Source organism: Lithobates pipiens, unplaced genomic scaffold (genome assembly GCF_037356315.1).
Source record: "Lithobates pipiens isolate NorthernLeopardFrog02 unplaced genomic scaffold, aLitPip1_a1.2 Scaffold_18, whole genome shotgun sequence".
Classification (NCBI taxonomy): Eukaryota; Metazoa; Chordata; class Amphibia; order Anura; family Ranidae; genus Lithobates; species Lithobates pipiens.
In genome coordinates, this window is record NW_027507758.1 from 425,705,504 (window position 1) to 425,732,812 (window position 27,309).

General features: G+C 41.9%; 1 protein-coding gene across 1 annotated transcript; it reads right to left on the reverse strand.

Annotated features, from left to right (window-relative positions):
* Positions 1 to 1,552: 1,552 nt before the first annotated feature.
* On the reverse strand, positions 1,553 to 4,717 carry LOC143986734 (protein NYNRIN-like). Its single transcript, XM_077485140.1, has one exon. The coding sequence runs from the start codon at positions 4,715 to 4,717 to the stop codon at positions 1,553 to 1,555; it is 3,165 nt and encodes a 1,054-aa protein (XP_077341266.1).
* Positions 4,718 to 27,309: the final 22,592 nt, after the last annotated feature.

Sequence of the window (27,309 nt, forward strand, 5' to 3'; positions counted from 1 at the left end):
TCTGATTATTTATGTTTATGATTTCGTTGATTTTCTGTTGTGTCTTTTCAAACAACTGGGCAATATCTTTCATGTTATACACCGTAAACCTTTCCTCCTCTGCAAGCCCCTCAACACCCTGCAGAACTGGTTTCGGCACTTGCCGACCCTCTTTTTGTTCAAAATTTCCGATATGCCTGCGAATCGCTGACAAATTGGCTCGGTTCCAAATTGACATGCCAGATCCAAAAAGTCCTGGGATGGACCCAAGTATGCTGTCCAACCCCTTTAACTTTCTGGATCTGAAAATGCCCATATGGGGAGTGAGGTTTGGTTCTGCAAATGGGTCCTGAGTTCGGCTTGCATGGGAGGCAATCAAATCTACCAGCAAGGAGGAGTAAAACAGAGACACATTTGTCCGGGCACATGAGCCGAATTCAGCCATGTTCCACTGGGACAAATTAAGTACCACGGGTACATGAATGAACTTAACGTTATTGAACAGAATTCCAGGGATTGATGTTGCCGTTAGGCCACTAGGTGGTCCCTCTTGCAGTGATGGGCATTCCAAGGATGTTGGTTCATAGTAGGGGATTGCAGCTGTATTTTTGGGCAAAATTGTAGGAGCAGGGGTGTTAGTCTTTGGGGACACGTGCAAGGTGACTTTTCCTGGGACGTACTGAAGAGTGGATGCCTGTGTGTTGCTGGACAAGGGGATGGAGATAACAAAAGAATATTTCCACTCTCCGGCATCACTCAACCGTGTCTCTTGAATCAACAAGGATCCATTCTGAAAACTCATGACTCTATCCCGGTAGTCAGTGATATTCCCTGCGACGCCGTTACCCCAGACGAGATGATTATCAATGGGACTCCACCAATATACTTGCTTCCCCACAGTCCCTACAATGGCCACAGGTAATAAAATGGATTCCCCCTCTAGGCAGTAGACAGGATTCTTGTCAACGATCACGCTGATGAGTTGTCCAGTCTCCTCTTCCTTGGTAGTTGTGATCAGCTGGAGCAGGATAACGATCCACATCGACTTCATGGCTCTAAAAGGAAAGAAAGCAGCACATTTTAGTTGATTTCTTTGGCTCCATGGAACTGTTTCAGTTGGTTCGCATGAACCCATTTATCTTGTGTCTTTTTGCCCGCCTCTATTCTGATTTTATATACAGAAGGACTTAATTTATCAATAATAGAAAATGGACCTCTCCATTTTTGACTTAGACTGTGATCCAGGGGACGTAGTTCCAAGAACATAACTCGGTCTCCTATGGCCCAAGTGCATTCTCGAACCCCTTTGTCAAAATACGCCTTGGCTTTCTTTTGACTTTTACCCATTTGTGCTGCGGCAAATACATGGATCTCTTTTACCGCTTTTTTGAGTTTAAGGAGGTATTGGTCCATTGAAAGTCTGTCTATGGTAGGTGTATGCACCTCTAGCCAGAGATGTTCAGGGAGTCTCATCTGTCTACCTGTCAGCACTTCAAAGGGTGTCAGCCGGGTAGCATATGAGGGGGTTGCTCGGATGGCCATGGGCAGTAATGGCAGCAGATTATCCCAGTTCTTACCATTGATGTGTACAATTTTTTTTTAGCATTGTCTTAATCTGCCGATTGGCTCTTTCAACCTGACCTGAAGATTCTGGGTGATATGGAATGTGACATTTTTGCTCCACCCCTAACATCTGTAGGCAGGTTTTTACCACCTTTCCAGTAAAATGGGTCCCCTGATCTGACTCTATTGATCCTGGGAGCCCCCATCTACTGAACACCTGTTCCACTAAAATCTTAGCCGTATTTTGTGCAGTGTTACTTTTGGTTGGGAAGATCTCTGCCCATTTAGAAAATAAATCTGTGACTACGAAGATGAATCTGTTGTTTCTAGAAGTGACTGGCAAGGGTCCCATGTAATCCATTTGTAAGGCATTCCATGGCCCTTCTTTCAGTCTAAGTCGTAAAGGGGCATTGATCTTCCTTGGTGCGGGGTTAACCTGTGCACAGACAATACAATTGTCACAATACTGCTTCACATCTGTCATCATGGAAGGCCACCAACCTATGTTCTTGAGCCGCTCACCTGTTTTCTCTGACCCTTGATGACCCCCAGTAGGCAGGTCATGCACTATGTAAATCATTTCATTTTGGTATTTTTCAGGAACCACCCAAGTTACTTCATCTCCATGAAGTAACAATACCTTTTTATCTTCTGATAATGTGAGGTGTTTTATATATTTTGCCAAGGTATTCCCCTCAGAGAGTTCTCCAGTCTCATTTTGCAGTTTTTGCATTATTTCCTTAATGTTGTCATCCTGGCATTGTATGTCCGAAATATCCGGAACTACTATGCAGGATTTTGTGAGGGCGCAAACACTGGGGCACAAGACTAGGTCCGGTAAATTCGACGGAATTTCCCAGATCTCCCCTCCCTGTGCTCCTTGTTTGGCCAAGCAATCCGCCGCCTCATTTTGTTCCCAGTATGGGGCAGTACCTGAATGACCTTTAACTTTGCACACCCATGGTTTGACTGGCAACTTTTGCACCAATGATACAATATATTTCAACAGGGATGCATGTTTAAGTGGAGACCCATCTGAGGACATGTACTGGTGGGTGTGCCAGAAGGGCAGAAATTCTGTAAGGGCATTACAGACCCACGCAGAATCTGAGTATAAAACAATTTCTTGGTCCCCTTTCATCAGTTCTAGGGCATGAGCGATTGCAGCCATCTCCGCAAATTGTGCTGATTTGACTTGACATGACCGAAAGATTGATGTTTGGGTCTTTGCTTGTGGATTGATATAGTATATTCCAAATCCTGCACGTGGAGAACCCTCCACGTAAAAACATGATCCATCTGTGAAAATTTGGCCTGCGTTTTCAGGGACTGTTTCCTTTACTGACAAAGGTCTAAAGAATTGTTGTGCCGCTGATTGTGGGGTGATATCACATTCATGTGGTACTCCCTGGTAAAGGAGGCCATGGGCTCTAGTGGACGGATTGTTTGTGTGTTGAACTTTAATGTCTCTGTCTTGAAGCAACAAAGCCCAATGGGCCAATCTGGCATTGGATACATTGCCATCCTTCACTCGGTCTGTGAGTAAAAATTTAGTGGGAGTGTGAGTTGTGTGCAGGATGACTGGGTTAAGTCCTATGATGTATGTGAAGTATTTCACTGCCCAAAACGTAACTAGGAGGTGTTTTTCACATAGAGAGTACTTCTTTTCCACAGGAGATAATAATTTAGACGCATATGAAATGGGTCTCTGTTGCCCATGGATTTCCTGTGACAGAACAGCTGACATGGCTGTCTCTGATATGGCAGTCTCAATGTGAAAGGGCAGTTGGTACTCTGGGTTGGCTAATGCTGGCGCTTGCGCTAAAGCTTCTTTACGCTCCTGCACTGCCTTGGTGTGTTGCTCAGTCCATTGCCATTGGGTATCCTTTTTCAACAAATCATACAGTGGTGCAGATTTTTGTGCAAATTCAGGGATGAAAGCCCGTGAATAATTTACCAATCCTAAAAAAGATCTCAGAGTCGGGATGCTCACTGGCAGCGGTAATTGTAGAATGGCTTTTACCTTTTCAGTTGCTATCTTACGTCCGTTTGCTGTCACTGTAATCCCAAGAAAAGACACAGATTCCTTCAACAATTGTGCCTTAATGGGATTACACTTCAGTCCCGCCTTTCCTAGGATCTGCAGAAGTTCCTCCAATAGCCGCAAATGCTCTTCTTTGTCGCATGTGGCTAGCAACAAATCGTCCACGTACTGGAAAAGATTCTTTGGAGAAGAAAAATCAATTAAAATATCTCTCATGGTTGCATGAAATAACGTAGGAGAGTTATGAAATCCTTGAGAGACAGAATTTAAAGTATACTGTTTTCCCAGAAATGTAAATGCAAATTTGTATTGACATTCTTCTGACAACGGTAATGACCAAAAACCGTTTGATATGTCCAGCACTGTGAAATATTTGTGTTTGGGATTTAACATGCTCAAAACATCCGGGACAGATGCAACGGTGGGGGCGCAATTGTTTGTAATACTGTTCAATTTGCGGTAATCGATTGTTAATCTCCACGAATTGTCAGTACTTTTGCGAATCGGCCATATTGGCGCATTTGTTGTTGATACACATGGTCTGATGACCTTTTGGTCAAGCAGTGACTCTATGGTTTCCTGTATGTAGCTGATAGCTTCCTTTGGAAAGGGGTATCGTTTCTGCGGAACTGGGTCTGGCCCACTGATGTGTATTACCGTATTTACCTTTCCACAGTCATGTTTGTGTTTTGCAAAGGATCCCTGATGTCTTTCTTTCACAGGCTGCAGCAGCTGATGTTCTGGGTGATCTGTAATGATCTCCAGTATGTCATATTTTAAATCATTGCGTTTGATGGCTGCAATTGTGTGAGAATCAGGTATCACAATGGTGCTATTCTGATCAGTTGGAACCCCTTGCAGTAGTAACAGGTTGGTCAGATCCAACATACATCCATTGGGAATTAAGAAGTCTGAACCCAGCAGGCTGGTTTCATTTGGCAAACACATTAATGCTAATGGCTGTTTTAGGGTTAACTCACCAATTTGGATTGTTAGGGGCTTGGACAAGGCAGACTCAACATTATGTCCAGCAAAGCTCTGGAGATTCAGTGGCTTTCCTGGAGATAGTGTTGAGTTTAAGGGATCTTTGTCATGCATAATTGATATCGCCGCCCCTGTGTCGATTAACATGGTACATTGACGGCCCCTAATCAACGCTGACACTACAGGGCGCCCACACCTATCCAGAGAAATAGGTGCTAAGATTTTGGGGCCTTGTAGTTGTCACCATTGATGACGGTTAGCCTCTGTCTGGGAAGCTACCTGTACTTCCTTTCCAGGGCCTACTTGAAAGGCCTGTAATTGTTGTCGCAACTCTGCATAAGTAGGAGCTCTTTCTGTGTCACTGACATGCTTGCCCTGTGATGGATGGCTATGAGAGTTTTCTCTTCCTCTGCCTCTGCCTCTATAACCTGATTTCCCCCTATATCCTCTCCCCCTCCCTTGTAAACTTTTGTCCCAGTTAGGGTTGTATGGAGGATTGGCTTCTCCTGGGGCATGGGGGCCTTCTACGGTGGTAGTCCTGCATTGTACTGCAGCCACCTTCCTAAACAGCTGTTTCTCTTCTCTTTCCTTAAGCCTGTGCTGTTTATATGCTTGGATGGCATGGAATGATCTATGTATTAATCCAATCACCTCCTCATAGCTATGTTTTCTAGGATCTATCAAATGCTCACATTTTATTCGAATAGCGGGATGGGCATTGTGTATCAGTAGGTTCTTATATTCCATGTCCTCTCTAGTGGTTTTACCATTGTTAGTGTTATATGCTGCCCACAATCTATTGGCATAAACTAAAGGGTTTTCCTCATTACTTTGTTTGATTTGATAGGCCACCATCAAACCTATAGCTGAGGGGTTTATGACTTTTTGCAATTCGGCCACGGTTACTTTGTAGCTCCCTTTGCCTTCCTTAATTTGATCTGGGAGTGCATTCCAGGTGTGGGCGTCAAGGGTTAATTGTAACACCTTAACTTGGTCACTAGGATTTCGCACACCTAAGAGCTCACTCCTCTGTTGTACATTGGTTGCATGTGAAGTAATGTGTTCATTCGTTTTAATTTTGCCAATGAAATCCGCTACACTCATAAGGGTTTTTACAGGTTGAATTGGATATACATTGGAAATCACCTCATTTCCTTCACTATCAAAGCCCAAAAATGTTTGATTTCCTTCAGTAGAGGAGGAAATCTGGGTCCTACCCATGATGGGGAACTTGTCATGCTCCTCATTTGTAGATAGCTGGTCCCCATTGTCTGGTGGGTCTATGACAATGGTGAATTCTCGATTTTCCTGTGGCTCTGCGATTTCTCCCATCGCCACAGGAAATGTGGAATCGGAACCCATATCTTCCTCTCCCCAATAATCTTCATATTCCTCTGTGTCCCCAATTTCATAGGCACAAGTAGGTGCATTACCTTGTTCGCATCTGTTGGCCACAGCCGCCTGTCCTTTAAGGATAGAAATTGTTTGTAGCAACTGTGACTCGGTTTGCGTGCAGTGTGTGTGATCTATAAATGTTCCTTTCTTAGCTTCATGTAACTGATTTTGGACTACTTTGTATGCAGTAGTTATGTGGTCCAGCTCAGTCTCAACTTTAGTTAGCATGCTTTTATATTGTACCACTTCTTTCTGGGCCAAATTTACACTTTTAACATTTTCCTCCTGTGAGGCATTAACTAATTGATTAAGGGTAGTTAATGTTTGTACCTGGTTCTGTAAAGCTGTATTCTCTTTTTCCTTCTCAGAAATTGTAATATTTTTATTATAGACTATATCTTCTAATTTCTGCATTTTAGTATTCATAGCCATGCAAGCTGCATACATGCCTGCTAAGGCTAGACTTTTAAGCTTATTTTTTTTTTTTGGTTGTCTTAGCTTGTTCCTCAAATAACTCCTGGACATAAGTCCAAGGAGATGCTTTTAACTTGGCATCACAGGCAAATTCATTGTTCTTCTGTTTACGAGTATACGTTGCTACAAAACTTTCTAGACAGGACATGGCAGCCATTACCAATCTATACAATGCAAAATTTGTAAGCTAAATTATGTTAACTGTTCCCCTGTACTATACAGCCACTTTGAGATTACCGTATAGAAGGAGGGAAGGAAAACACCTTAAAAAAAAAACATAAACAGACTCAAATAAAAATGCAGAAAATACAGTAAAAATAAAACAATATTTCAGCTCACAATAAAACCCTCTTTTATATTAGTGGGGGAACACTAATTATACTCACCATAACATTGAGCCTTCAATACAACAATTGACCCAGGGGACAATAGAACCAAGAGCTTTGAGAATGTGTACTGTAAGCCCCCAAGGATCTATATGCTGACAATAGTAAGGTAAACGCAGCCGTGTTTACACTAGTATTTGTAACTCAATTCAGTAATACAAAAAAAACAACAACAAAAACTTTTGGAAGGTCTATTATACTATGCTCAGTGCACCTTATTTCACACTAATACACTACTAATAATCTTTCTCAAAGATTAGCTTCAGTATTCAGCAACAAGACTTCCACAGCTCTGTACTTTAACTGACAACAATGAGAATATTACTGCTTGTAAAATTCCACCGTAAAAACAAACAAACTACTTTCTTAAAGCTATGTTATGCATTTAGTGGATAGACCATTTAAATTAAAACAAACATTTGTTGAACCTTTTCAACAAAACCAAGACCACACTCAATTGGCGTCTTTTCAATAAAATAAATGTACTCACCATGCAGGACTCTCAAGCAATTGTTAGAGACAGCAATGAAGCTTGGTGAGCACCAAAGAATGCAATAATAAAAAAAATTAATAACACTTTTCCCGCAAAGTTACTTCCTCCCCCTTACATCGACCGGTATATAAAGGTACATCCAAAGAACTTTTTCAATTATAATTTTGGGATATTAATGAAAAAAAAATAAAAAATAAAAAATTAATAATAATAAAAAAAAATAATTAATAAAAAAAATCCAAAACATAAAAAAAACAATAATAATAACTTGTGGTGTATATTCTCTCCTTAGAGTTAATCTAATACCCACTTAATAATAAAAAAGAAAAACATATAATAATAAAAAAAAACATTTACCTATATTTTTCCCTATATAGATTGGATAAGCTGACTCAGCTTAAATTCCCCTTAATAACCTTTTTATCTAGATAGATTGAATAAGCGGACTCAGCTTAAATTCCCTTAATAAGCTTAATCTCTAATAAACAAATTGTGGTATTATATTAAATACTTTCAGTCCTGTACTCAACTTCGTGGTCGCCACTGTTAACCTTTAAAATCGATATTTCTGATTTTATATCAGAAGATATGATATGGGTTGAAAAGAGAATTCTTATTGACAAAGGAAAGAAAGGTTTAACATAACACCATTTATTAGAGTAAGTTACAGGTCTATCTAATACACAGAAAATATCTATAGTCTAAGTGAGGGAGTAAAATATTAGGTTAAAATACAACAAGAGTACAATACATTCATTACAATACAAAACAGGACATATGACAAGCAGGTATACCTTGTAAGTGCTGGGAGAAATCGCAGATGAGACTGACCAGAGATTAGGTAAATTATCAGATCATCTCCCAGCACTTACAAGGTATACCTGCTTGTCATATGTCCTGTTTTGTATTGTAATGAATGTATTGTACTCTTGTTGTATTTTAACCTAATATTTTACTCCCTCACTTAGACTATAGATATTTTCTGTGTATTAGATAGACCTGTAACTTACTCTAATAAATGGTGTTATGTTAAACCTTTCTTTCCTTTGTCAATAAGAATTCTCTTTTCAACCCATATCATATCTTCTGATATAAAATCAGAAATATAGATTTTAAAGGTTAACATGTCTTAACGTCCTACCTCTGAGAGCACTATGCATCCTTGTGGATAATTTTCCAAGAAATTGTCACCTGCGTAGTGCAATTACGAGACTGGTGACAGAGAGCTGTTGACGATCATTTTAGCCCTGAAAGAATGAAGACATCTCCTCGAAGGTACCACCATGTCGGTTCTCATTTTTACTGTCCATAAGAATCTCACATTCTTGTGTGAGGCTAAATACCTGTCTCCCAGAAGGGTGCGATGGGCTCTTTTCTTGTCAAGTTTCAGTTACATTGTCTCATTCTTACCTGGGAGTAAGAATGTAAGGGCTGATGCCTTGTCAAGACAATTTTCCTCCACTTCCAAGTTGTAGTCAGTTCTTGTAATTCCTCCTTATTGTATTCAGGTTACTGTTCACACCAGTCTCACTTCTCCTTTGGGTGACAAAATTCTTGCTGCTCAGGCCCATGCTCCTCCTGAGAAACTTTGTGACCACTGCTTTGACCCAGAGAGTCTCCATACTGCCATGCTCCAGACTTACCATTCTCCCAAGGCTGATGGTCATCCTGGAAAGAATCAACTCTTTTAGGCCATTTTCCTAACAATTCTAGTGGCCTAGTCTACATGCTGATGTAACTGCCTTAATAGCTGCCTGTTCCATGTGTGCGCAGAGTAATGCCGCGTACAAATGATCGTACATTCCGACAACAAATGTTCGATGGGAGCTTGTTGTCAGAAATTCCGACTGTGTGTAGGTTCCATCAGACATTTTTTGTTGGAATTTCCGCCAACAAAAATTTGTCGGTAATTTCGAACGTGTGTAGACAATTCCAATGCACAAAATTCCACACATGTGCTGAATCAAGAATGAGACGGAAGCGCTCGGTCTGGTAAAACTAGCGTTTGTAATGTAGATCTCCATAATAATGTTTTGAATTTATTTTTATAGTGAGATTTTTTTTCTTTTATGAAGATCTCTTTTTTTTTATAGTGATCTACTTTTCTTTTCTTTTTTTTTATCAAGATCTCCTGTTTTTTTTTTAAGATATTTTTTTTTTAAGATATTTTTTTTTCTACTGATCTCCATAATATTTTTTTGTTGTTTTGTGTGTCAAATTACTACAACACCAATTGTGGCCTTCAATTAGTTGATAGTTGTTGTGGGGATCTGTGGCTTCACAAATTCCAACAATTGATCCAGCGCTGCCTGCCTCTTTCTTTTATTGTTATAAAATGGGTGGCTCTCTGTACATATCAATGAATATGGGGAAGTGCTGATCATTCAATATATCAATTTTGTCTGCAAGACACAACACAAGACAAACCCTAATGGCAGGCTAAACTCCCATAATCTTGTCCTAATATAGTAGACATGTGCAGAGTAAAATATTTCATTTCGGAATTTCGTTTTCGTCCGAAAAATTTATTTATTTAGTTACTCCCGAAATTAGTTTTTATTTATTTAGTTTTTCGTTCAAAAATTGCATTTGTCCGAAAATCCACATGAATTACGATCGAATCTGTCTTTGAAGGCTTATGGTGTCTGTCAAATGTATAAAGAAGATTCGACTGAGCTAGTATATAGCATACTTCGTGTGAACTTTAGAACCCTATTAAAGTCTATGGGACTCCAACGTTCAAAATCTAAAGTGCTAATTTTAAAGGCTAATAAGCAAGTTACTGTCCTAAAAAGTGTTTGGGGACCTGGGTCCTGCCCCAGGGGACATGTATCAATGCAAAACAAAGTTTTAAAAACGGCTGTTTTTTCGGGAGCAGTGATTTTAATAATGATTAAAGTTAAACAATAAAAGTGTAATATTCCTTTAAATTTCATAGCCATGAGGTGTCTATAGTATGCCTGTGAAGGGGCGCATGTTTCTGGTGCTTAGAACTGTCCCTGCACAAAGTGTAATTTATGCAGGAAAAAAAGTCCTTTAAAATCACTCGCAGCTATTATGAATTGTCGGCTCCTGTAATACAGAGAACACTCATTGAAAGTCATTGATAAAAAAATAATAATAAATAAATAAAAAAAAGCGTGGGGGTCCCCCAAATTCAATTACCAGGCCCTTCAGGTCTGGTATGGATATTAAGGGGAACCCTGCGTCAAATTAAAAAAAAAAAATTGACGTGGGGTTCCCCCTAAATATCCATACCAGACCCTCCGAGCAGTCAACCTGGCAGGCCGCAGGAAAAGAGGGGGGGACGAGAGAGCGGCCCCCCTCCCTCCTGAACCGTACCAGGCCACATGCCCTCAACATTGGGAGGATGCTTTGGGGGTCTGTGACAATTTTTGATGCAGCACTTTGCAGCAGGGCTCATTCCTGCACTCCAACTAGAGTATCTGTGAGGGGTTGCAGTGTCGTAGCACCAGCACCAGTTTGAGGAGGCCACAAGGATGGTGAGCAGTGACAGTGCATGCATCAGTGACACTGTCCCTCGTATCCACCATAATGGACAGGGCACTTGAGACAGAACAGAGGCAGGAAGAGGAGGACTTCCTTGCCTCTCAAGGCCCCCTTTATCTAGACAGAGTTCCTGGCCCACTGATCACACTGGAAGAGGAAGAGAAGAAGGATTGTGTCAGCATAGGGTTGGAGCCTGGCACTCAGAATCAGCAGCAGTCTTTTAGGGATCATTTACAGTCCCAAGAAACCCCTGGACTTGTACATGGCTGGGAGGAGGTGGCTGCGGATCATGTCATCATTAGTGACCCAGAGGACTCCGGACCAAATGCCTCAGCTAACCTATGCTGCATGCCCTCCCTGATCCTGCAAAGCCTACGGAAGGATCCTTGTGTTCATTGGATCAAGAAGAAGGATCATTACTGGCTGGCAACTCTCCTTGATCCACGTTACAAGGGTAAGGTTGTGGACCTTATCTTGCCATCGCAGAGGGAGCAGAGAATGAAACATATTTGGGAGCCCTTGCAGAAAGGTCTGTGCAAAGTGTATCCAGAGACTGGGAGGTTACAATTCATGGTCCTGGATAACATGTTGTTGAGGCTTTGGTCAGTCATAGAAGGAGCGGTGGAGAAGGTGGCCGTCTGACTGATGCGTTCAGACAATTTTTTAGTCCGCAACCCCAAAGTATGATCGGTTCCAGCAACCACCGCCAGCATCTGATTTACATGGTGCAGGAATACCTGGGGCAAGAGCAGACTTGGAAATCTTTCCCACTGAAAATCCTCTGGGTTACTAGGTCTTGAGAATGAATGCACAGTATGAAATTGAGCTACTGGCCAGTCCTGCATCCAGCGTTCTTGCGGAATGCACATTCAGTGCTGCTGAAGGGTTTGTAACCCATCACTGGGTGCACCTGTCGACCAACTCGGTTGATTGACCTTCATAAAAATGAATCAATCTTGGATCACCAGCTACCAAGCACCTGAAGTTGATGTAACTGAATTATTTTTTTTGAAATGTCAGATCTCGTCAAGACTGCCTATGCTGACTGTGAGTGACTATCCTGTTATGCTGAGTGACTATCCTCTTTCTCCTCAATGATGATGCTGATAGCTCGGAAGAACATTTTTGGCTCTAGGCACTGCCACCAGTGGCTAAGGCCCAATTTTTCAGCCCCTGTTTAACAATTAAAATTTTTGATGCAGCACTTTGCAGCAGGGCTCATTCCTGCACTCCAACTAGAGTATCTGTGAGGGGTTGCAGTGTCGTAGCACCAGCACCAGTGCCTAAGGCCCAATTTTTCCGCCCCTGTTCAAAATTGGTCTGTAATTAAAAATTGTGATGCCATAAATTACAGCAGGGCTCATTCCTGCACTCCAACTAGAGTATATGTGAGGGGTTGCAGTGTCATGGCACCAGCACCAGTGCCTAAGGCCCAATTTTTCAAGCCCTGTTTAACAGGGGCCTGTAATTACAATTTTCGATACAACACTTTGCAGCAGGGCTCATTCCTGCACTCCAACTAGAGTATCTGTGAGGTATTTCAGTTTCGTAGCACCAGCACCAGTGCCTAAGGTCCAATTTTTCCGCCCTTGTTTAACTGGGGTGTGTAATTACAATTTTTGATCCAATACTTTGCAGTAGGGCTTATTCCTGCTCTCCAACTAGAGTTTCTGTGAGGTGTTGCAGTGTTGTGGCACCAGTGCCTAAGGCCCAATTTGTATGCCCCTGTTCAACAGGTGCATGTAATTACAATTCTTGATATAATATTTCACAGCAGGGTTCATTCCAGCACCCACCCAGAATAACTGTGAGGACTTACAGCCAGCAACACCACCACCACCAAATGCCCAATTTTTCTATCACTGTTCAACAATGGCATGCAATTACAATTCTTGATATAATAGTTCACAGCAGGGTGTTCTAGCACCCACCAAGAGTCCCTTTGAAGGCTTACAGTGTTGTGGCAACACCAACACCTTAGGCCCAAATTTCTGCAGAGCATATAGGGCAGGCCCCTACTTTCAAACATCCAACTTACAAATGTCTCCTACTTTCAAACGGAAGGAGACAACGGGAAGTGAAATGAAATCTACCCCTAGGAAAGGAAATTCTCTCCTGTAAAAGTTGATATGGGAAAAATGTGTCTACTCTCCACTGATGCTTTATCCCAATCCTTGTTTTACTAAAAACCCCAAATTTAAAAAAAACATTTGTCATTGGGACAGAAAGTGAGGTGAAATCTTCTGAAGAGGTGTACATACAGCAAAAAAAAAAAAATGTTACAGGGGTGATAAGCCTTCCTTATGTTTTTCAAAAAGCTTAAAAATAGTTTTTTTTGACTGGAGCTACATTTTAAAAATGTACCAGTTCAAAATTACAAACAGACTCTACAAAAAACCTACAGCCTCTGTCTTGTTTTTACCGTCTGTATACTGCTGTTCTGAGTATATAGGGCCTGGGGGCCCCACACCTTTCCCTTTTTTAATTTGGGTATGGGGTTCCCCTTAATATCCGTACAAGACCCAAAGGGGCTGATAATGGGCAGGGGGGTACCCATGCCATTTTTCTCAATGATTTTCATCCATATTGCTGGGACCAGACATTACATTAAAACCGCAAGCAGTTTTAAATGACCTTTTTTCCGTTAGAAATGTCATTTTTTTACAGGGACTGTTCTAAACAGGGGAAACACGTGCCACTTCACAGGCATACTATAGACACCCCCTGGCACGTTATCTGAAGAAATATTTCACTTTTTTTCACTTTAAGCGTCATTAAAATCAGTGCTCCCGAAAAAACATCAGTTTTTGAAACTTTTTTTGCATTGATACATGTCCCCTGGGGCACGAGCCGGGTCCCCAAACCCTTTTTAGGACAATAACTTGCATATTAGCCTTTAAAATTAGCACTTTTGATTTCAGACATTTGAGTACCATAAACTTTAACAAGGTTCTAAAGTTCGCACACATTTTCGGTCCGTTCGCAGGTTCTGGTGTGAACCGAACTGGAGGGTGTTCGGCTCATCCCTAGTGTTAAGTATACCTTCATTTTTTTCACATAGGGTAGGAAAGACTTGGAACGTCTGAGATCACCTCATAAAGAAGGGGAAATTCCAAAACAACAACCAGAGGATGTGGTGGATGGAGAGGTTTATGAACTGGGCAAAATGGTGACCACAACAGGTGAGTGTCTGAGACCACAGCTTCAAGTATGATGTATGCCTGCGTATTTATAATACATGGTGTGTTTTTTTATTTTAGGTTATGTGGATGTTGTGGAAGAAGAAACTTATTTCACAAGTGCATGTGCACAGATCCTCATCAGGGAGATCATGGTGTGCAATCGGAATTTACAGAAGATCAAGGAAGAGATCAAATAATGTTGAAAAAAGACTCAAAAACATCATTGATGTATTAGGCAGAATCGAAAACACACCAACATTTAGCGAATTGTTTCTATTTTTCTAACTTTTCTCCAAAATTTTGAAAGCCAAATTTTGAATATGCACACAGTGTGTCAACATGTGCTATCTGCCATCACAGTATATAAATGTACGCATTTTGTGGATACAACCCCTTCTTCACAACTAAAGTAGATGAGAGGAAGGGGTTGCACCCTGGAAACACGTCCATTGATCCCCCATGATGGGAGTTAGCATATGTTGACATTAGGCATGGGATCAGGAGGGAAATCCACATTTTAACTCTCAATTTGTGTGCATCTTCAAAATTTGTCTTTCACAGGGGTGACATCACTTCATCTGATGAAGGCAAGATCAACAGTTTGGACATACTAATGTCCGATATTGCCTTCAATTTATCAGAGTTGAACTTTGTAAGTTCCTGAGTTGTGTATTGTTTTATGGTTTAAAAAACATGCTTGTTTACCACAAAAAAGGATATTTCTACTGTAAAAAAAAAAAAGTTGATTAAAAAAAAATGTAGGTTTGTTAAAAAAGCCTTTTCTAAATGCACATGTGAATGTGCACATAGTAAAACATGTTCTACTCAACAATGTATGGCTTCTTCTTTTCAATGCTCAATAGTTTTTTTCTTAACCACTTGCCGCCCCCGCCCTTTAGCAAATAGACGGCGGCAAAGTGGTTGCATAATCCTGACCGGACGTCATATGACGTGATCAAGATTATGAGCCGCTGCGCGCCCCCGGGGGCGCGCATCGCGGCGATCGTTGTTGCGGGGTGTCAGTCTGACACCCGGCAACTACGATCTCGGTAAAGAGTCTCCGACGGAGACTCTTTACCACGTGATCAGCCGTGTCCAATCACGGCTGATCACAGTGTAAATAGGAAAAGCCGGTGATCGGCTTTTCCTCACTCGCGTCTGTCAGACGCGAGTAGAGGAGAGCCGATCGGCTGCTCCTCTGACAGGGGGGGTCTGTGCTGATCAATTATCAGCACAGCACCCCAAGGATGCCCACACTGGACCACCAGGGACGCCACCAGACCACCAGGGATGCCAAGGACAAGGTATTCCACCCTAGACCACCAGGGATTCCAGTCAGTGCCACAATGGATGCCAATCAGTGCCCATAATGGATGCCAATCAGTGCCCACAATGGGCATCACTGATTGGCATGCATTATTGATTGTGTTACAACATACAAATCAGGTATTGTGAATAATGTATCGAGCTAGTACAGTACAAACTATATATCAAAGTAAAAGTCTACAGCTTTGTAAACATATCAGCAAGCATAGACATGTGTCGCAAAAATTATATCGCAACTTAGGCTGACCTTACATAAATCGTATCGACCTTAAGCATTAGAGGGTAGTTTAAAAGCTTAATAAAATAAGATAGAGGAAAGAGCAAGAGAAAGAGTAGGAAAAAGAAAGGGGGATAGGGTGTTTCAGGGAGCAAGGTTTGAGTAGTTGAACTCGAGAGAACAGGGGTGAGATATGGGTGTCCCCACATGGACCTATGTTTCACCCATTTACTTTTCTCGCCGTCGCGAGCCAAGCAGACCAGTTTATCAGATATTTCTTTCTAGAACCGTCCCTAAATGCTATGATTTTCTCAAATTCTGAGATAACATTCACCTTCATAATCACTTCCGAGATATTCGGGATGTCTTTTGATTTCCAATTACATACAATCAGTGTTCTGGCTGCGAAAATAATATGCATTGCTATAGATCTCATAGATACCGGGTACTCGGAGATACCAATACTTAGTAATGCTTTTTCAGGGGAGGGCCTGGTCTGAATGCCTATGATTTTAGCAATTAAATGAAATACTTCAGCCCAGAAATTCCGCAGGCGCGGACACTGCCACCACATATGTAGCAGCGTCCCCACCTGGCCACAACCCCTCCAACATTCGCTGGATTTCTCATCTGAAAATTTAGCAATAATATAAGGAGTAAAATGCCATCTCGCTGTAATTTTCGCAGCCAGTTCCTCATAGTTTGAACATCTGGAGAACCTGGCATTGTTACTAAAGGCCTGTAACCATTGTTGCTCAGTGAATTTCTTCAGTGCAGTTTCAATGCACTTTCAAGGGCACTTTTACACTTGTATTGCAAAGTGGATTTGCCTTTGGTAAATAGTACCCACACTGCTTTATAATTCGCATCAATCAGGCCATTTTCATCACTCCAAAAAATAAATTCACGGTGCTGAAAATTATGAATAATTTTATCAGTAATGCATTACATACATTAACAACAAAAACAGTGTGTGTGTGTAGCAGAACCACAACATAATAGTTAGCTGAAGAAGAAATTGTCACCTCATGTATCAAAGAAATTTAAGAAAATGGGCAAAAAAAGCCCATTGGATAACCTAGGAGACAGCTAAAAGAAACACAAGCAGTAAATCAAAGGAACTATTATTTCATTTTAAAATACAAATTTAGTTAAAAAAAAGGTTTCTTAAACATTTTCTGGCATATGCCCCCCCTACCCGCAAAGTATTCCATATATTTTAGACGGACCTTTGCGGGCACTTTGGAGGAAAAGCCAGGACGTCCAGCTTCAAGTGCAGTCAGGGTTTGGTCTTGAAATCTGGCCTCAGGCTCAACTGAGGCCACATAGTTCATAGAATTTCTGCTTAAAAAGTTTTGGAGAATGCAGCATGCAAGGATTATATGGTTAAGTTTATATTCCGCCATGTTGATTGGTGTAAGGAATAGGCGGAACCGACTGGCCATTATCCCAAAAGAATTCTCCACCACTATTTTGGCTCTGGCCAGCTGGTAGTTAAAAACCCTCTTGTCTGGGGTGAGGGTCCTCATCTGGAATGGCCGCATCAGGTGATCACCCAGCCCAAGTGCTTCTTCAGCAACAAAGATGAACAGTAGACCAACCAGTCTTCCAAAGGTCGCAATCCCAAGCCACCACTCTGGAGCCATCCATAGAACTCGGTCTGGGCAATGACTCCACCATCTGACATCTGGACATTTTTCACCACGTCCATATAGAGAAAATCATATGTCTCCGACACCACCACAAACATCACAATACTATTAAACCCTGTAGTTGTAATAGTATGACTCCCGAGTTGGGGGGTGGGACTATGTGGATGTGTTTCCAATCTATTGCCCCTCCGCAGTTGGGAAAGTCCCACCGCTGGGTAAATTTCGAAGCCACAGTCTGCCATTCATGTGGTGTTGAAGGAAACTGTGGAGTGAAACAAGAAAAAAAATTAGGACTTTTGCACATAACATTGCAAGATTAGACACAAAGATTTTTGGCCAACATAATTCTAACATGTATTTGAAGGAGTATTTAAAGATAAAGATCTAAGGTCCACTTATCAGATTCCTCACCCCCTCTGATGGCCCATTGTAAAAAATTTAAGGGGGTATATATTTTGGACAGGCAACCCTCTCCACTTCATTGAGAGCTGAATGCATAAATACTGTGTGTTACTTTGGCCAGCCCCTCCTTTACTTACACTACTGGCAGCCCACTGGACAGGTAAGAAGTGTCATAATCCAAAAATATGAATACACACTGCCAAATTGAAGCACATTTTTAAATTCTGCAATTACCGTATTTATCGGCGTATAACTTGCACTTTTTCCCCCTTAAAATCAGGGGAAAATCACGGGTGCATGTTATACGCCGATCCTCCGTGATTTCTGATCAATTTTTGGGCTCTGGGCAGCTTTCAGCCACCTTCGGCTCTTCTCACGGCTTTTGGCCGCCTTTGGCCCTTTTCGGCAGCTGAAAACCGCCGAGAAGGACAGAGAGCGGCCGAAAGCCGCCGAGTATGGCCGAAGGCAGCCAAGAGCCACCAAGTATGGCCGAAGCCGGCCAAAAGCCACGAGAACTACCGGGCGCCGCCGAGATACACAGGACATCTCAGCAGCACCATTTTTAAAAATAAAAGCCGACATCACTGATGGGATAACGATGCACGAGGACAGGCTGGCATGACGGACAGGCTGCATGACAAGGCTGAAATGACGGACAGGCTGCATGACGGAAAGGCTGCATGATGAGGCTGCAATGACAGACAGGCTGCATGACAAGGCTGCAATGACAAGGCTGCAATGATGGACAAGCTGCATGACAAGGCTGCAATGATGGACAGGCTGCCTGACAAGGCTGCAATGATGGACAGGCTGCATGACAAGGCTGCAAATGACACTGACAAGGCTTCAGATGGACACTGATAAGGCTGCATTGATGGGCATTTAAATGTAAGTTTTTTTTTTCCTTAAATTTCCCTCCTAAAAGTTTTTTTTTCATCATACGTGTTGTACCTTAGCACGTTCTTGACAATCAGAATTTCCAACAACATTTGAGCTTGTGTATGCAAGACAAGCTTGAGCCAACATCTGTCGGAAATAAATTCCAGGATTTTGTTGTCGGAATGTCCGATCGTATGCACACGCTATTAGACTCCACTACACCTTCCAGTGCGTCTCCTACAACCCATACCCAATTGAGAGAGGCCCTGGACCCACCTGTCTATGGATTTCATTGTGGAGTTACGCAACTCCCGGGGCAACAGAGTTATCCTTATGGTGGTTGACCGTTTCTCAAAGATGTGTCATTGTAATCCACTTAAGAAGTTACCCACTTCTAAGGAACTGGCTTCTATTTTTTCACTTACATGGGCTACCTAAGGTGATTTTCTAGGACAGTAGTCAGTTTGTGTCCCATTTCTGGCAAGCCTTTTGGGTACAGTTGGGAATTCAGCTTGCTTTCTCCTCTGCGTATCACCCGCAGTCTAATGTGGGAATTTCAGAATCAGCCAATCAGTCCTTGGAGCAATTCCTAAGTTGCTATATTTCTGACCATCATAACAATTGCTCAGACCTATTACTGTGGGCAGAGTTTGCTCACAACAGTGCCTTGAATTCTGCTTCCTGATTGTCCCCGTTTATGGCGAATTATGGTTTCCCACCTTCCATGTTGCCTGACTCGTTTGTTCCGCAAAGTATTTTTGCATTAGAGGAGCATCTCTATGGTGTTCGTTCCACTTGGGCACAAATCCAGGAGGCTTTGCGACATGCTAATGATAGGTACAGATTCCATGCTGACCACAGACGCCTGCCTGTGACTTTCTACCAGGTTGGGGACAAGGTCTGGCTGTCATCTCGCAACCTCTGACTTCGTGTTCCCTCACTGAAGTTTGCACTTTGGTTTATTAGGCTTTTCTGTATTCTTTGCAGGATTAACCCAGTGGCTTACTCAGACCTTCCTTCTAATATGCTTATTTCAAATGTATTTCATGTCTCCTTAATAAAACCTTTGGTCTGCAACAGCTTTAAAACCTCGGTGCCATGTCCTCACCCTGTACAGGTTGAGAACCATGAGAAGTATGAAGTACAGTCCATTTTTCAGTCCCGTAGGTTCCGTGGGAGCATGCAGTGCCTGGTGCATTGGAAGGGGTACAGTCCAGAGGAACCAAAAGCGTATGCCCCTGTCCTCCTCTCTGATTTCCATGGACCTTTTCCCCTCAAGCCTGGTGTCCTCTGAGGGGGAGGGGTCATTGAGGAGGGTGTACTGTCAGGGCTGGGCTCAGCCCTTCCTTCTCAGAGATGGCCACTCACCTGTTGGCTGATTGCCAGCTCCTATCTCTCCACAGTATCTCAGCTATTGATGATATCCTGCTAGTCAGTCCTGCCTACTTAAGCCATCCAGCCCAAAATGAACTCTGCCTTTACCTTGGTCAACATCACAGAAACTATCTCCTGCGATCCTGTTCAAGACTTGCTTTGCTGACATACCTTCTGGCTCCAGATCCTGCTTGCTGTTCCACTACATCAATGCCTGACTTCTGGCTTGGCTGACTATCCGTTCCGGTTACTGAACGTTGGCTATATTTTGACTACGTTTGTTCTTTTTACTTTTATTATTAAACAAGTGTAATTTAACTGTACTTCTGTCTCAGCCTCATTTCATGGTTTCTGACAGGTACTTCACCATTTGCTTGAATGTGTAGCAATTGGTAAGCAGCAATCCCCCTAATTGCTACATGTTGTGTAAATGAAGTAAAGCATCATGACCACAACATTTAAACACCCAAGTCTGCATCCTAAGGGGGGGTGGTCCATGGGTGTCGAAAACATGGTTCGCAAATTTTTGCCACCCCTTAACTATACGTCTAAACTTAGTCTCATGAGACCAAAAGGCTTAACATATTCAAGAAGTGTGTCACAATAGAACACCTGTGTAAAACTGGTCACACACAGTATACTGTGATTGTACAAGTTCCTTCAGATTTATTAACATCTATATAAAGCAAGTGGCTACCTAAACAATACATTCAAGTTACTACTAATCATTTAGGTCATCATAATTTAAAGTAAATCCAAAAGTGTTTGTGCAAGCAGATTGGTATATGCTTCAATACATTTGGGGTGATTTACTAGAAATGGTTCACACAGAATCTAGAGTGCAATCAGCTCCTAGGTATCATTGTCAAAGACTAACTGAACAAGCTAAAAGGTAGAAGCTGATTGGTTACTATGCACAGCTGCACCAGATTCTGTGTGTACCATTTTTCGTAAATCTCCCCTTTTGTGTCCTTTACCTGTAGCAAGTATGCAAATAAGGATGACTGACTACTCAGACTTCACAGATCTGCATAATTATTCCAGGTCAGTGACTCATAACTCATTAATAACAGGTTGGTTAGTGTACTAGCCAGACATATCTTCAAAAGGGGACTGGCAATCCTCCTTTCGTCTCTTAGGCTTGTTTTAGGAACAAGGGACACAAGGCAACAGTGCAATGGAAGTACAAACACTATTAGCATGATGATGTGTGGTGTAACAGTCATTGCCATCCTCTGTGCGTTGCATTGCATGTCATGTAAAAACAGACATCAGTGCATGTAAATACACATTGAGGGCCTTGACATGAATTCACACACATGTTGCTTTGCATTCTACATGATTCTTATTGACGTGTGTTTTTTTCCTTTCCCTTGATTTAAACGAAGATGCTAAATGCTACGATGCAGTGATACAATGCAATGATACAATGATACATACAAAACATAAACAGCAGAATAGAGCTGCTTGTGTTTAGTGTGTTTGTGCATGCTTCAATATGCATCTTTAACCACTTGCTTACTGGGCACTTAAACCCCCATCCTGTCCAGACCAATTTTCAGCTTTCAGCGCTGTCACACTTTGAATGAGAATTGCACGGTCATGCTACACTATACCCAAATGACCTTTTTATCATTTTTCTCCCACAAATAGAGCTTTCTTTTGTTGGTATTTGATCACCTCTGCGGTTTTTATTTTTTATTAAAAAAAGGAAAAAGACCAAATTGTTTTACATTTTTTTTTATATATTTTTATATTTTGTTATAAAATTTTGTAAACAGGTAATTTGTCTCCTTCATTGATGTATGCTGATGAGGCGGCAGTGATGGGTACCGATAGGTGGCAGTGATGGGCACTGATGGGTGGCAGTGATGGGCACTTATTCCTTACACTGATAGGCAGCACTGATAGGTGGCACTGATTGGCACTGGGGGGGGGCATTGATAGGTGGCACTTGTGGGCATTGATAGGTGGTACTCATGGGCATTGATAGGTGGCACTGTGGGCACTATGGGCACAGTGACAGGTGGCACTGGCAGGGGGTACTAAATCTCACAGAGGAGGCAGATGTGCCTCCTTCCTTTTCGGGACTGATGTCCCTTTAATATAAGCCGGTGATCAGCTTTTTTTTCTCCTCGTGCTGTCAGTGTGAGGAGAAAAAAATATGATCACTGAGCTTTTGTTTACAACATGTGATCAGCTGTCATTGGCTGACAGCTAATCACATGGTAAAGGGCCAAGACCTGCTCCTTACTAAGATTGGTGATCAGCTGAGTCTCCATGACACGGTGATCACAGCAAGCTTCCCGCACACCCTGTAGGGCGTGCACAGGGAGTGTTCACAGGGAAGGATGTCCTATGACGGCCTCCTGGAAATTGAGGTCTGTGCTGTAACCGTCATTCGGCTATTGCCCAGACCTCAAGTGGTTAATAATCAAACCGGAGATCCTGTGATTTTGTGAAGCACAACTACATATGCTTTAAAATGATCCCTTGCAGAATTTCATCAAGGACTAATAATATTAAGCACATGTCACTTTTTCACTGAACTTATTTATGAATGTTAGCACTTGTCACTTTCATGCATCTTTGCACTACTAGTTTTTTATATCTATTTTCATGTTTATTTTTTTCTCATTTGATTGCAATATGAAGGTACACTGATGTTATATATGACATATATATTATTTAAGTTTCAAATACAGTATATCAGAGTATAATATCCTGATTGGCCACATATTTTGTTGTACATGTTTGATTGTTAAAGACACATATTGAAGCAGGTACAAATACACTTAACACAAGCAGCGCCATACCCACCTTACAATATCTATTATACTCTGACATCTACGCTGGTAACTGTTTAACCACTTAAGGACCGGCGCATGGCAATGTACGTCGGCGCAATGGCACTGACAGGCACAAACACGTACATGTACGTGCTTGCCTTCCAGCGGGTGGGGGGTCCGATCGGACCCCCTCCCGCAGGATGCGGCGGTCCGTTTCGCTTCAGGAGCGATCCGGGATGAGGGAATGGCCGTTGGTTTCTGGCCATCCCCTCTCGATCGCTCCTGGCGAATGAGAAGCTTCCCCCACCTGTGTATTGTAAACACAGGCAGGGAGGAAGTGATGTTATTCTCCTCGGGCGGTCTTTTTGACCGGACTGCGAGGAGAACACGATAGTAAGTGCACTACACTGACATGTAGGTACACATAGGCACACAAATCCCCCCCCCCCAATCTATAATTTCACTTATGCCCATAGCATGTGTGAGCAATATATCATTTAGTGACAACTTTGTGCAAAAAAAAAAATGCGTGCAAAAAATTTTTTTATATTCCTGCAACTTGTGGAAAAATATAAAATATTTTATGGACTCAACATGCCTATCAGTAAATAGCTTGGGGTGTCTACTTTCCAAAATGGGGTCATTTGGGGGGGTTTGTGCTATTTTGGCATTTTATGGCCTTTGAAACTGTGAAAGGTAGTGAGGAGTGAAATCAAAAATTTGCACCCTTAGAAATCCTGAAGGCAGTGATTGGTTTACGGGGTCCCGTACGCAGCTAGACTCCCAAAAAGTCCCACATATGTGGTATCCCCGTACTCAGGAGAAGCAGCAGAATATATTTTGGGGTGCAATTCCACATATAACTATGGCATGTGTGAGCAATATATCATTTAGTGACAACTTTTTGTAAACTTTTTTTTTGTGTCATTATTCAATCACTTAAGAGAAAAAAAAATATTCAATGGGCTCAACATGCCCCTCAGCAATTTCCTTGGGGTGTCTACTTTCCAAAATGGGGTCATTTGGGGGGGTTTTGTGTTACTTTGGCATTTTATGGCCTTCGAAACTGTGATAGGTAGTGAGGAGTGAAATCAAAAATTTGCACCCTTAGAAATCCTGAAGGCAGTGATTGGTTTTCGGGGTGCTGTACGCGGCTAGACTCCCAAAAAGTCCCACATATGTGGTATCCCCGTACTCAGGAGAAGCAGCAGAATATATTTTGGGGTGCAATTCCACATATAACTATGGCATGTGTGAGCAATATATCATTTAGTGACAACTTTTTGTAAACTTTTTTTTTGTGTCATTATTCAATCACTTGGGACAAAAAAAAAAATTCAATGGGCTCAACATGCCCCTTAGCAATTTCCTTGGGGTGTTTACTTTCCAAAATGGGGTCATTTGGGGGGGGGGGGGTTTGTACTGCCCTGCCATTTTAGCACCTCAAGAAATTAGATAGGCAGTCATAAATTAAAAGCTGTGTAAATTCCAGAAAATGTACTCTAGTTTGTAGACCCTATAACTTTTGCGCAAACCAATAAATATACGCTTATTGACATTTTTTTACTAAAGACATGTGGCTGAATAAATTTTGCCCTAAATGTATGACTAAAATTGAGTTTATTCGATTTTTCTTATAACAAAAAGTAGAAAATATCTTTTTTTTCTCAAAAATTTCGGTCTTTTTCCATTTATATTGCAAAAAAAAAAAATCAGAGGCAATCAAATACCATCAAAAGAAAGCTCTATTTGTGGGAAGAAAAGGACGCAAATTTCGCTTGGGTACAACATTGCATGACCGCGCAATTACCAGTTAAAGCAGTGCAGTGCGAAATTGTAAAAAGACCTCTGGTCCTTAGGCTGACAATTGGTTCGGGCTGAAGTGGTTAAGTGGAGGCCGCAGCTATAGACAACTATTGTCTAGTCCAGGGGTGTCCAAAAATTCGGTCTAAGTGTGTCCATCCGAGCACTAATACACGGCCCAACAAGAATTCTCTTGCCTTTGTCGCACTCGTTCCCAACACACAGACGAATGCTCTGCACTTTAGGGGGCACCGTTAATTCTTAATGGTACCCCACACATTGGAAAATGTAGGGTGCTTTTGGTGCAGTGCAATAAAAAAAAAATAAAAAAAAAAGCTTGGGAACTTCTTTCCCTGCATTTTTGTGAGTAGGGAAGTCCATTGAAATTAATGGGCTGCCCTACACACAGTACTCAGCCACACAGATGTTGCATTTACGGGCTTAAAGCAGGTGGTGAGGAGGCAACATAATGCCTCTTTACCGCCATTCAAATGCCTCTGCAAAGAGATCTGTGCATGGATTGCTTTTCAGAGGAGCAGGAGTCCTGGCTAATATCACACACAAGCCCTACAAAAGCAGTTTTGATGGTATAAGAATGGGGGGAGGGGGGTCCGGATTAAAAGTAACATACACACAAGCACACAAATGCAGGCACACATACAGACAAATGCACGCCGCACACACATACAGACACATGCATACACATACATACAGACATATATGCACACACATACAGACATACATACAGACATGTGCACACACACATACATACACACACACACACACACACACATACATACAGACATACATACAGACACATGCATACACATACACATACAGAAACACATACACATACTTACAGACACATACAGAAATACATACAGACTACAGACACACATGCACACACATACAGACATACAGACACATGTGCACACACACGTACATACAGACATATATACAGACACACACATACACACACACACACACACACACACACACACACACATACATACTGACACATGTGCACACACACATACATACAGACATGAATGCACACACATACATACATACATACATACAGACACATGTGCACACACACATAAAGACATACATACAGACACATGTGCACACACACACACACACACACACACATACAGACACATGTGCACACACACATACAGACACATGTGCACACACACACACACAGACACATGTGCACACACACACACACACACACACACACACACACACACACACATACAGACACATACACACACACACACACACACACACACACACACACACACACACACACATGTGCACACACACATACAGACACATGTGCACACACACATACAGACACATGTGCACACACACACACACACACACACATACAGACACATGTGCACACACACACACACACACACACACACACATACATACAGACACACGCACACACACACAGACACATGTGCACACACACATACAGACACATGTGCACACACACATACAGAAACATGTGCACACACACACACACATACAGAAACATGTGCACACACACAGACACACATACAGAAACATGTGCACACACACAGACACACATACAGAAACATGTGCGCACACACATACAGAAACGTGCACACACACACACACACACATACAGACACATGTGCACACACACATACAGACACATGTGCACACACACACATACAGACACATGTGCACACATACAGACACATGTGCACACACACACACACACACACACACACACACATACAGACACACGTGCACACACACAGACACATGTGCACACACACACACACACACAGACACATGTGCACACACACATACAGACACATGTGCACACACACACACATACAGACACATGTGCACACAAATACAGACACATGCATACACATACATACATACACACACATGAATAAAGGCCTTTTTAACACTAATCTAGCTTGTAGTACAGTACCTTTGCAGCTTCCTCATTCAGCCGGGTACTGCACTGTAGGGGGAAGCAGAGAGCACAGCACAATCCTCTGCACTTTACTTTCACTTTTGAAGCTCATGGAGCTTCTCACAGTGCGGGGATCGGCTCATCTGACAGCCCTGATCCCGCAGCACAATAAATTGAGAAAGACCAGGCGGGCCGTTCAAAACCGGACCGCGGGCCGCAATTGGCCCACGGGCCGGACTTTGGACATGCCTGGTCTAGTCCATAGCGCAGAACCACCTTTACATTTTGAAAATCAGCAGAATGTACATTTGTATCATAAAACATGTAAACTGACTCAATATGTGTGGTAATTCATACAATGTATTGTATATTTTGACTTTTGCTGATTGCCATAAATTTGGAAATGTTTGAAATTATTTTGTGTCCTTTGACAATTAGTTGTGTTCTTATATGTCTGTCAGTTACAATAAAAAGATTCAAAATCTCCTTGCACAGATTCCATGTTCTATTAAATAAAATATTTTGGCCATTCCCTCCAGAATACCTATCTTGAAGTTTTTACAAACCTGTCTGTGTTAGGTCTTTTTGTGTTATTGGAGGTGAGCACAAAAAATGATAAGAGCTTCAGAGGATTGCTGAAAATGTTCTGTGAATTAGGAGGACCATCCTCAATTCTGTGAAGATGAAGAGGTAGGAAGACTGTTCATGTTCTAATAAATTCAAAAGTAGTCTACTATACACTGATTTAAAAGTACTGTTGTCATTCTGAAGTGTACTTTACAGTGTTCTGTGGCAATGCAGTTTCTGGGTAGTTGTGCTGTATGTGATTTATAAATTATTATGGTTCTATTAACAACATATGATTTGTATTGTCATAATGCCATCAATATT